Source organism: Solanum lycopersicum, chromosome 8 (genome assembly GCF_036512215.1).
Source record: "Solanum lycopersicum chromosome 8, SLM_r2.1".
Taxonomy (NCBI): Eukaryota; Viridiplantae; Streptophyta; class Magnoliopsida; order Solanales; family Solanaceae; genus Solanum; species Solanum lycopersicum.
The window spans coordinates 51607194-51620251 of record NC_090807.1 but is presented as its reverse complement, the minus strand read 5'-3'; the positions used below and the strand labels follow the sequence as shown (position 1 = coordinate 51620251).

At 32.1% G+C, this 13058-nt stretch overlaps 2 protein-coding genes across 2 annotated transcripts; one reads left to right on the top strand and one right to left on the bottom strand.

The window, feature by feature from the left end:
- Positions 1 to 894: 894 nt before the first annotated feature.
- Positions 895 to 5994, top strand: LOC101245681 (mechanosensitive ion channel protein 10). The gene is made up of 6 exons (XM_004245008.5): positions 895 to 1089; positions 1514 to 3003; positions 3134 to 3254; positions 3768 to 4061; positions 4143 to 4345; positions 5483 to 5994. The coding sequence occupies exons 2-6, from the start codon at positions 1541 to 1543 to the stop codon at positions 5727 to 5729; spliced, it is 2328 nt and encodes a 775-aa protein (XP_004245056.1). The 5' UTR covers positions 895 to 1089; positions 1514 to 1540; the 3' UTR covers positions 5730 to 5994.
- Positions 5995 to 7411: 1417 nt separating this feature from the next.
- SPE4 (spe4 protein) lies at positions 7412 to 12568 on the bottom strand. Its single transcript, NM_001247098.2, has 10 exons — positions 12264 to 12568; positions 10708 to 10774; positions 10513 to 10607; positions 10284 to 10386; positions 9968 to 10056; positions 8565 to 8721; positions 8400 to 8475; positions 8261 to 8319; positions 8039 to 8175; positions 7412 to 7839 (listed from the first exon to the last, which is right to left on the bottom strand). Exons 1-10 carry the CDS (start codon positions 12449 to 12451, stop codon positions 7761 to 7763), a joined length of 1050 nt encoding a protein of 349 aa, NP_001234027.1. The 5' UTR covers positions 12452 to 12568; the 3' UTR covers positions 7412 to 7760.
- Between the last annotated feature and the right edge of the window lie 490 nt (positions 12569 to 13058).

The following is a 13058-nucleotide window of genomic DNA, read 5'->3' as shown; positions in this document are numbered from 1 at the left end:
CTTTAATTGAATAAAAGAATTGAATATAACTTGTAGTGAACTAGTGTTAAATGTAATTATCCACATAATAATGACACTTTCCTAACATTTAATTTGCATTTCTTAATCATGTGATCGAGAAGATGAACCAACAATGTTCTTTGAGTCATTGTTTTTGTTAATATCATCCACAACTATATTTTCATGATCATAGATCATAAATATTACATTACTTCTTTTTGCAAATAATTGTTTACCAGTGCGCAAGTTGTGACAAATTTCACTTATGTGTCAATATCATAATGACCATGCCTTGTTTCATTATTTTGAATCTATTTTTTCAAGCTCCAAAAGTCCGTGGGGTTATTTTAATAAAAAAATAAAACTTTGGATTAATTTTTGTGTTAAAAAGTCTCAAATCATGATATGAAATTTTCATGTAATTACGTATCATGATTTTTGGAGAATATGGTATTCTATTTCATGATATAGAATCATGAAATGGAATCAACATGAAATCGCATGTCCAAATGCTGATTTCATATTGTAATATCGTATCGCACGGTTAAACACATACTAAGAATTTAAATTTTATGCAGAATACAAACATAATCATTTATACATTTGTTTTCTCTCGCTTACCTCTCTCCTCTCTCTTTCAATATTGCTTGTCACTCTAACCTAACACGGAGAACATGCACATATACAAATACAATTTTCATATACACAAATAAATTAACGCCAATTTATACAAACGACCTTAATTTGTGTAAATTAAATATTTCATAGCAAACATACTTTGACTATAAAGTAGAAATAATAAAATTAAAGTTATAAAATATTAATATAATTTTTATATTTGGTATTGCTAAAATTTAGTCGTATGAAAGAAGTAATATGAATGGAGGGAGTACATTTTTTTAATTGTGATTCCACTCACGTGGCTAGTTCAAATACTATGTGTGCTGTGAACTGTCCCTCTCCAAAGCTCTAGCAAAGTTTTCCATTAAAATATGTGCCTCCCTCCCCATCAGTTTTCCACCGTCTTCACTACTTTCTTCTCTGGCCCTCTTTTTCTTGAAAGTTGAAACCCTGGCCTCCCTCGACCTTGTAAGTTTTTCTCTTCCTTCTTTCTTCCATTGTTTATGTAAAATCTTTTGTCTAATTAGGACACTACTCTATTAGTATATTCACTTACAATGGGGTTCTATTACTGTCTCTGCTGTTCCTTTTTCTTGTTTTTTTCTTCTCTACCAACTTGCTGCTTCTTTTGTTCTTTTTCGTTGATTCACAACATATTCTTTTTTTTTTACTCAACTGTTTCTGTTAGATAATCCCATAAAGATTGCATCTTTGGAAAAAGAACTTGTCAACAATATAAAGTAGATAATAACATGTCTTTTTTTGCTGAATCTTTGATTAACCAGTCTGTGTTTGCCTCTTTTATCAAAAGTTGGGTGAAAACATTGAAGTCTACAGTTTTATTTACTCTATTATTGCATTGTGTGGCCCTTTCTTCTTTTTCATTCTTCAGGTGCTTGATGTTTAACTTGGCTTTGCAATGGATGCAAATGGTAAAGCTGTAAAATTTAGTGGGGAGATTGGCATGGCAGAGAACAAGAAACCCCCCAGTGATGTGGTTGTCATGATCTCTGGAGATGAAAGAGATTCTAACAGTCCTGTTCGACCACCAAGATCAACAGTTGATCCCCCTATAGTTTCCCAGATTCCAAGGACTGTGCAAGTGAATGATTCCTCACCTGAAATTTCAAGGTATACTCCAACCCCAAGCCCAAGCGCCAACAAACCACCCAAAATCCCAACTAATGAAACTCTCAGTCGGCGAAAATCGTTTGCCAGCTCTGCATTTTCAAAACCCAAGTCAAGATTTGGTGAACAATCTCTACCTATTGATGCCAACATGTTTGATGAACAACCTGAGCCAAGTGCAAATTCCCCTTATAGAAATGTATCTAACCGTGCTTCGCCTACTGCTAAAATGGGTTCCACTGATACATTTAAAGAGACTACAAGAACAGTATCTATATCAGTAACCCCAAGAACACCGTTAATGGCATCACCGGGTGGTTTTGGAGGAGTCGATGAAGATGAGGAGATATATAAGAAAGTGAGCTCAAGGAAGAAGTTGAAGTATAACAAATTTAAGACAAAAGTTCTCATTGAATGGCTGGTGTTTCTTTGTCTTTTAGGATGTTTGCTTGCTAGTCTATTGGTTAAGAAGTTTGAACACTGGAAACTTTGGGATTTGAAGATCTGGAAGTGGATTGTCCTTGTTATGGTGACCTTTAGTGGCATGTTGGTTACTAAGTGGTTTATACATTTTGTTGCCTTGTTGATAGAGTTGAACTTTTTATTGAGGAAGAAGGTGTTATATTTTGTCTTTGGTCTAAAGAAAAGTGTTCAAGTTTGCATTTGGTTTGGCTTGGTTCTTCTCACATGGGTTCTGCTTTTCTCAAATGAGGAACGGTCACATTCCACTGAGAAGGTTACTAATTTTATTACATGGACTATAGCAGCTTTACTTATCGGATCATTCTTGTGGCTCTTGAAGACTTTGCTGCTAAAGATTTTGGCTGCCTCCTTCCATGTCAATACATTCTTTGATAGGATTCAAGAATCAATCTTTCATCAGTATATTCTACTGACCCTATCAGGACTTCCAGTTATGGAGTCTGCTCAGATGCTGGGGAGATCAAACAGTGTTGCCAGTCAATTCAGTTTCCGCAAAACACTGAAGGGAAAAGATGGGAAGGAAAAGAAGGAAAAGGCGGTAATTGATATTAATAGGCTTCATGAGATGAAGCGAGAAAAGGTCTCTGCATGGACCATGAAAATGTTAGTTGATGTAATATCTAACTCAGGACTTTCCACTATCTCTGGCTCGTTAGGTGAAAATGATTATGATATAGGATGTGAGCAAACGGATAAGGAGATCAACAATGAGGAGGAAGCAATTGCTGCTGCCTACCACATCTTCAGGAATGTCGCACCGCCTGGTTCCAAGTAAGAAAACACTTGCATTTGAAACATCACTATGATGTTTCAATATGTCACATCCTAAGTTAATATCCTGTAACATTCTTTTATTTAGTGTCATCTCTCTTGATTCACATAATTCATTTCGTGTGTGTAGGTACATTGATGAGTATGACCTTAAGAGATTCTTGATTAAAGAAGAGGTCGATATTGTATTCCCCATGATAGATGTGGCAGAAACTGGACAGATTGATAGGAAAGCATTGACGGAATGGGTGGTATGCTCAGTACTTAATCATTTTTTTTTGGATTATGCTCTACAATTTGATGTAAAAGAATCTAAATCAGTTGGATTAAGGGTGCACCATGCTCATATTGTTTGAGTTTGCAATAACTTTTGGCATGATTTAAACTAGATCCATTTCATCTGGTGTTTAATTACTAAAATGATACAGAATGTTGGGATCTAGAAAATAAAACATAATAATAATTCTGGACATTTTTCTGGTGATTAGTGTAGCCCAATTAGAGCTCTCCTGTTTACGTAATCGCATCATGCACATGAACTACATAATATAACTGCTTTCCTGCAAGCACCTCACAAGACAGGAGAGCAGCCATCTAAGTGAATAGAAACCATCATCTGGTGTTGATTAGATGTCAAATGTATGAGTCCTTCCTATTGACTTTGCTAGGTCATTCGTTGGATTAATAAGATGGTCATGGAATGAGTATTTATCATTTTTGACATATCAATCATTTTTAGTTTTTGGCATATCAATGTCTTGCAGGTCAAGGTTTATCAAGGACGCAGAGCTCTATCACATGCTTTGAATGATACAAAAACTGCTGTAAAGCAATTAAACAAGCTTGTGACATGTATTTTGATTGTCATAATAATCATCATCTGGCTCCTCTTGGTGGGTATAGCGACTACTAAAGTGCTTGTCTTTCTGTCGTCACAACTCGTGGTAGCTGCTTTTATTTTTGGGAATACTTGCAAGACTATATTTGAAGCTATCATATTTGTATTTGTGATGCATCCTTTTGATGTTGGCGATCGATGCGTCATTGATGGTGTTCAGGTAATGTCTGCTAATTGCATCTTCTTGCTGTTTTGCATTTTTTTCTTTGTTAATTCACACTTTTATCTCGCAAATTGACAGATGACTGTTGAAGAAATGAATATCTTGACCACAGTATTCCTGAGGTTTGATAACGAAAAGATATTCTACCCAAATTCAGTTTTGGCGGTCAAGCCAATCAGCAACTTCTACAGAAGTCCTGATATGGGTGATAACTTTGAGTTTTCCGTTGACTACAGAACACCTGTGGAAAAGATAGGAGCTTTAAAAGAGAAAATCAAGAGGTAAATAGAAAGTTCTTGCATCTTTTTCCAGTATCTGCAGTTGATTTGCATTTGAAAGTTATTAGGAGAAAGACACGACATTCATAATTAACGATATTGACTGCTATATCAGTTGGTAAGATATAGTTTTTGATAAGGGTAAGTGCTTCATAAATTAAAGCTAGTCTAGTTAGAATCTGAACATTCAATGTTGAAAATTCATCTTAAGCCCTGTATTTCTCTAACTGTAGAAAAGCGGTTTAATACTAGGGGTCTTTCCACACTTACTGGAAACCATGAATCTAAGATTTGGCTTAGGCTTTATTCTCCAGCAACTACCATTAATTTAGTATTTGAGCTTCATTAGGCTTTATATTTCAAGGGCAGTTAGTTTAAGGTTTAAAGTTTTGAGGAAACATATTACAGTTTGGACATGAGATGTTGATTAGTGTTCCTCCCATGACAGAACTGTAACGTGTTCAAAGACGATGCAAATCGTCAGCTTGATGGTAGATAAGGATATCTTATGTGTATAAGTATTGCCCCTATATTCCTTTTCATAAAAAGAAAAGTAAAATTATTGCTCTATACTCCTACTCATAAAAAGAAAAGAAAAAGTATTTCCCTATACCTTGTGATTATTGAGATGGATGTGTGGACATACTTGGAGAGACAGGATTAAAAATGAAGATATTTGAGACAAGGTGAGAGTGACCTCCATAGTGGACAAGATGAGGAAAGTGAAGCTAGGATAGTTCAGGCATGTGAAGAAGAGATGTACAAATGCCCTAGTGAGAAGATGTGAGAGTTTGGCCATGGTAAGTCTAAGGAGAGGTAGAGGTAGGCCAAAGAGTACTAGGGAGGTGATTAGGCAAGACATGTTACACCTGTAAGGCTGCAACTTATTGAGGACGTGGAGGATATGAAGGTCGAGGATTAGGATAAAAGGTTAGTAGGTAGTCGATCATTGTCTAGATTTCCTTTTCAATATTATTATTATGACTCTTCTATTATCTTATTCTTCGTTATTTATTAGTACTTGTTGTTTCCGTTGCTTCTTCCTTTGCTTATGTTAGTCATATTATTTCTTGTTGCTATTGTTCTTTTCTCTATTACATCATCATGACTTGTTCAGCTTTCTTGTTATTGATGTATCAGGTATGTTGAGAAAACCCCCCAATATTGGCATCCAAATCATAGTGTGGTGGTGAAGGAGATTGAAAATATGAACAAAATAAAAATGGCTATCTTTTTCAATCATACGATGAACTTTCAGAACTATGGCGAAAAGAACAGACGGAGAACTGAACTGATCCTAGAAATGAAGAAAATGTTTGATGACCTGAATATAAAATATGATCTTCTTCCTCAGGAAGTTCATCTTGTGGAACAGAGAGGACACTAGATGACTTTATTGTAAGTGTAGCTTCCACTGCAAAAGGTTTTCGCTTACATTTGTTTGACCAATGAACTCCTGGCTCTGCAATGCTGAAGACTGATATTTGTAACATTAAAAGTTTCATCTGCTAATATTTTTTGATGAAATTATGTTGCAAGGTATTTATGCTTTGTCAGTTTTCACAAATTTGGTTTCTAATGATTTTTACCAACTCTTGTGTTGTTTGAGTGTTAGTGGGCAGTGGAGCCAGAAGAGCACTTATTTCTTTCTTCTTTTCTATGTTTGCTTTCAACTCTTTTTTCATGTTTCAAACTAGTAATGAGCATCTCTGTGATGGATAACATGCAACTGAGTTTTTGTTGTGAATTTGTACGACAACTAACATTAGTCAGTGGGTGACAGTAATGTATCCTAATTAATATATGCAAAAAAATAACTTTACTTGTATGGGCCTTCTTTAAAGTTGTGTACTTTACTTCCCTCTTGATCTGTACAACATTTCAACAGCCTGTGTAGTGTTGTTCTTCTAAGCAGATCATTGCACCCCAGATTGATGCTGCGACTTCCTTGTGAAAATGTTTTCCGGTACTTCCTCTTAATGCACCCCAATACCTGTTGATAATTGTGGTAAAACAGAGAATCAATCTTATTCGAAAGGTTAGAGCAAGTGCTCTTTAATATATATACTAGATATACAGGAACAACTGATGTGGTTTACAAACACAAACTCTATACTTAGAATAGCCCTATAGGATACAATCTTTACACCAAAATCTTCATAATTAAAAATTCAAAACTACAACTTACTACCGAGTACACTACTATGTTTGAAACCGATGTGGACCTAAAGCTTTATAAACACATGAACAAGCTGACGTTGTGTTGAAATGTGATGACAAACCAACAGAGCCATGTTGAATGCAATCTCAAACATAATGACAGTCCACCTCAATATGCTTACTCTGTTCATGATACACTTGATTATTGGCCAGTTTTAACGCTCTACACATAGGCAGTTGCTGACAGTTACAATTGCTCATGTGCCCTGCACATGGCTTAGCAAAATTGTTACATTTAAAATTAACCAAGTACAACTTAATAGTTGTAGGAGCAATACAACATTCAAATTTCAAAATAAAACAACCCATGTGCCGTACACATGGTCTTCATTTGCCTTAGCCAAATTTCCTTGCCCAATACTTGGAACATTTCAGCCTTGTTCAACACTTAGTTTTATTCCCTGGTTTGTGTCAGCTTCATGCCAACATCGAACAACCTTTCTTGCCATCGTCAAGTCATTTTACTGCCTTGCCACTGTGCCAAGTCTTCTTAACCAACACTCCAGCATCCTTGCCTCATGTCACCCACTAACACTTAGTCGCCAAAACTACATTGTTTCATCACGCACATGACAAGGACAATGTAGAAGTCCTTTCCATGCCCTTGCTAATGTTGTTTATTAATGTGCCAAAGATTTGCGACACTTTTAATGCTTAACTCTCACACAATACACATTTATTAAGAAGGCATTTAGCCTTATTTTACTCGGGCAATGCACATTTATTTTTAAAAAAACATTTAAGAAGACAATGTGATGGAAATTTTCAGAAATACAACTTTGTAAATAGTACAATTAGGCTCCTAGAAAATACCAAACTTAATTAAAGGAAAGGACAAACAAAAAAAAATTCAAGCATCGATCTTGAACTTTGAACAATGAAAAGAACTCCAAATATTCAATTTATATGGAAGAGATAGAATGAATTAATAAATTGTGAAGGGGTTCTTGGGAGTAATTAAACACAACAAAAAGAAGACATGTGATGGAAATTGATTCTTCTTCTTTTCAAATCTTGGCATTACATGAAATAGTAAATATATAGTGATTGGACAATCAGAAGAGCAGCCTAAGCCTATACTGCTGACCAAATCAAAAGCTACTAAATAACAAATATCTTTAAGAAAACATTAATGTTTCAACAATTCATATTCCTTTGTTTCCCAAACATTTGGCTGTACAGTTCCCCCATCAGAAACTCAATTTCTAAATCCCAATCCATGTCCATGAATGAACCTTGCATCATCTTCAGCATACACATGACTCTCATTCTTCAACCTGTTGACATTAAACAAAGAAAAAATATTGGTGGAATTAGGGGCAAAGCTAAGTGAGGATTTGAGAGTTCAGACGAAACTTATGATTTTTTTTTTATAAAAAAAATAGAATAATTCTAAGAATATAATAACTTGTGAACACATAACAAAATTGATTGACAGCTTAGTGGCCCATAGAAACAGTACTTTCTAAAGCTTACGTTTTGGCAACGGTCTTGTTCAAGATGGTGGAAGAGAAGAATGAAGCACCATTAAGATATAACAATTCTCCTTCGATTCTTTCTGCTATTTTCTTGTCCAATTTTCCAGCATCAAGACAAAATGGTTTATCAGAAGCCTGCAATTAATATAAAAGTAACTTATTATAACTATTAATTTCTTAATTAATTTGGAGTAAATTAATCCTAATAATCAGTACTAACCATAACCCATCCCCAAGTATCAGCAAATGAGGGTACATGAGCTGTATATGCCAGCACATCTGCATCAACACAACACATTATGTAAGAAAAAATTGTCAAAACTATAATTTTCTGTTACAAAGTTTGTTAGAAGACTTACATTTGAAAACCTGCTTGGTTGTGTTGTAAATGGATGAGAAAACTTCCTTGTGTGTAAAAACCCCTGCTGGTCCAGCCTGTTTATACATTAACGATCGCGATCAGTTGATATATAGATAGATAGATAGATAGATATGAGAATAAGGAAGAAGGAGAGGTAGGTAACCTGAGTTACGAAGATGCCAGTATCATTAAGCTTAGGTTTAAGGATATTTTGATAGAAAGATTTGGTATAGAGTTGATAACAAGGTCCTCCTTCAACTGGATCAGCTAAATCCCCAACTATGATATCAAACTTTTCTTGCCTCTGCTCTAGCTCAGCTCTTCATTGTTCATGCAAAAAATTAAAACAAGTAACTCGACAACATAGAATAAAGCCAACTTGAATTACTCATTAAATTCTCAAGGCCATATAATTAAGGGACAAAAAATACCTAATTACATGTTTATTATTTCTTGGCCATATTGTTTGGAATAATTAAAAAATTTCGTTCTCTAAATTAATAATTTCATACCAAATTTCAAGTTACATGCACACAAATCACACTAGATACACACTATATACATTGTATTTGCTGTAATTCACATGAATCTGGTATATGCAAATGGTATATGAGAGTGGTGAGCGAGATGAGAGGGATGCGAGCAAAATTTGTGAATCTCAGATACATAATGCAGTGTATTTAGAACAAATCATACCTAAGTTTGACTCATGTATTGTGAGATAGATGTATCTTGACACACCTAAATTTGGTAAGATTCGTAATCTTACAAATCAACACACACACACACACACATATATATATATATATATATATATATATATATATATATATATAAATAGTTAGCTCTTTAAGTAGTGTGATTTTCATTTATATAAGTTAGATATTATCCCAAACCAAGACTTACAACGATTTATGCTCCCACATAAGTCGTAGCCCAATTAGACCCTTAATTATCTCATGCATGGATCTAGAGATTTTCTTAGGTGAATTAGTTGAATTTTCAATGGACCTTATTATTATTATTATTATTATTTTTCAAAAATTACTCAGATGCATGTTTTATGTTTTCGTTATTTCTAATATTATCTTTTATTTTTAAAAATCTCTTATTTCTTTAATGTATTTGAGCTACATGTTAATATATCCGAGCTACATATTATGTATCCGATTTATTTTATAATATATCCCAGCGACACACTATGTATCCTAGCTAGTATAATGTATTCGAGCTAGTTTTTGATGTATCCAAGCTAAATATTATGTATCCCATTTATGTTATAATATATCCGAGATACTCTTTCATGTATTTGAGCTACATATTCTGTATCCGGTTTGTATTACTTTTTAACGAATTAATGTAATTACAAACTAAAGAGGAATAGATTGTAATTTCATATTAAAACTATGAGATTTATGTACGTTATATTTTTTTTCCTCAAAATATGTAATATATAATTGAAAAGATCCAGCTTTGACTTACATCCTACTTGTAGGGGAATACATTTTACTCCTGAGGATTTAAAAGAAAAGCAAGTAAGCAAATAAGTAAAGAAAGAATAGTTACTTGGCATCGTTAATGACCAAGTTAAGCTTCTTGTTAAGAAAAGCCTCATGGTTTGCCGTTAGATGTTTCTTGCAGAAATCAACAACCTCCTGTAATAAAGTAAATATAATTTCTATTAAGACATTTTTCATAAGAATTTCAGTTGTTGTTAAACATTCGATCGTAAATTAAAAAAAAGATATAATAGTTGTGATGATGTTTGTTTATGTTGAAATTAGTTATCTGAGTGTTATTTCTTATTAAATATTTGATTTGTTGTATTAAAAATAATATGCATAATTCGATTCATCTTTATGTTTCCTTGTAATTAATTTACCTTATCAATGTCACACATGACAACTTTCTCCATAGATTTGTGTCTAAGAGCTTCCCTTGCTGCAGATCCTTCACCACCTCCCATTATGAACACATTTTTGGGGCTGAAAAAATTCATTCATATTTTTGATTAATTATGGTAGTTACAGCTAATCCAATTAATTATACTAGTATAACTCTAGCTAACTAATAATAATCAAATTAAATAGCATCATTATATTGATACTCACTTTGGGTGACATAAGAGAGCTGGATGAATGAGACATTCATGATATATAAATTCATCCACTTCTGCACTCTGCATCTTCCCATCTATCACCAATATCTACAATCCATGCATATATATATTTTAATAATATTATATATTAAGTTGGGTCAACCTCTTTTTTTTTTCCTTCCAATAAAAAAAAATTATTTATATCTACCTTTCCAAAGTGCTTGGTGTCCAAAAGAGCAATATCTTGGTACTCGCTCGTTCCTTTGTGCAGCACACTAGTAAAAACAAGAAAGTCAAAATTAATTAGTCCATCATCTCGTCGTTCATATTATGTGTCTACGTTAATAAATTTATTAAAATTTTAAATTATTTTCTCTATCTCATATTATTTGTTTATATCACTAAAAATATTTATCCTAAATTACTAGTTAATTTACAAGATCAAAATAAAATTAATTATGTTTTCCTCATTTTACCTTTAAAAGTTTTTCTTTTAAAATTTTTTTTTCCCGGACTATAAAATATACAAATGGAGGTTAAAGAATATAGATAATTAATATATTCTTTCGGAAAAAATGTGTACTTATGAAGATTATAATCATGATTGAACTTTTAAAAAGTTTATAATATTTATGCAGGTGATTGATATTGTTTACACTTTTAAAAAGAACTAACTTTAAAAGCAAAATGTAAATAAATCAATCGATTTTATCTTAATTTAAAAAATAATTTCTGACATATATTCATAATAATATGAACAAGTAATATGAAATCGATAAAATAATATTTATAAAAGCATAATAGTTACTTATTTGTTCACTTCCATTAATTCATTATCCTAAAATACAATAATTTACTTTCACATGATTTTTAACATATATTAAAAATAAGAATAATACAATAGTTATCGTTTTCATATTTTATCGTTAATATTAGAGAAAATGTTTTAAGTTATTTCTCAAAATTAAAGAGTAAAGATCAGTTAACATAAATTCTATAGCAAAACATTTATTAAAACAATGTATAAAGTCTAAACTATTAAAAATAAAAATGAACGCAAGGAAGGTGCACTAAATTGGATATGATCATCGTTACCAGACATTTACGTCAGCTGAGACTAAAGTGCCTAAAGTTTTTTTTTTTAATGGATTAAAAAAATAAAGTACCACCAATAAGAAAAATTTAACAAATACGAATTAAGATGAACCAAGTAAAAAAGAAAAACGTCTTTCTTAGGAGTTGGGCCATTTTTATACCCGATGATATTTTGTAAAATATTTACACTCCCGCCAGGTGTAATTATTTAATCGCGACTCCAAACAAATTATTCATTTTATTTTCAAGTTTTTCTGACTTTTTTTGTAAACATTTACGTCGTTGGTATTTTATTTTTGTCTAATCTAATCTAATTATATAAATAGGAAAAGAACCCCCACCCCTTTCCCCTTTGCTTATATAATTATATATCTATGACCGGAAAAAGATACATAGGAAGAATATAAACAATTTTGAAAGAGAAAATTTAATTAGAGTCGATGTGAATATGTTTCATACTATTCCTAACGTTTCATCAGATTTTATTTATGGAATTTAAGAAGAAACATAGGAAGAAAAACAATTCAAAAGAGAAAAAATAATTAGAAATCGTACTAAAAGATCGATGTATTCCTAACATTTCACCATATTTTATTTATGAAATTTAAGTTCTATACACAGAACGTAACAATCTGAATGAAAATTGACAAATATTATACGCAAATATACCTGTTCAAAGCAAAAGACCATTTGAGATCAACATCAATCTCTTCTTCAAACCAAGAACCATCGTGAATATTAATGGAAAGATTATCAGTTTCTTCCATAATTATGTTCTTTTTTGGTTCATAGGAAAAACCATTGTTATTATTATTATTATTAGCACAAGAAAAAAATTCCAAAGCTTCACTACCCATAGAGCTCTTAAAACTTATATAAAAATTAAAGAAGAAGGATATTAGTTTATATATCTTAGTAGAGAAACGTGTGGGAGCAAGGATTGATAAAAACAAGTTTGGTGTGAGGGATGATACAGGATGATTAACGTGAGTACCCCTTTTATAGTTAAATTGATTCTACTACCTGACAAAAGTGACCTTTCTAAAAAATTAAATTAAATGCCGAATCCCTCTTTTAATTGCTATTTCATTTTATCTAAATGGATATGACCAAAAGTGAGATAATATCTAAATAAGGGTATACATGGCTGGATTAGTTTGGATTTTTTTAAATATCAAATTAAATTATTTGTGTTAGATTTTTAAATTTATAAATTAAATCAAACCAATACAACTCGAATTTTTCAAATTCAAATTTTTTCGGGTTCTTTCGAATTTTTGAGTTTTTTCGATAAAGTTTTCATACAATCATATAATGTACTCGTACTTCAAATATTTTTATAATCTTATCAAAATACAACTATCTAAGTTATTTCTCAAGAAAATAACAAAAAATATGATATGATTAATGACACTAAAATATCCAATAAAAATAATAAATTCGCGTAAAAAATTATAAATTAAT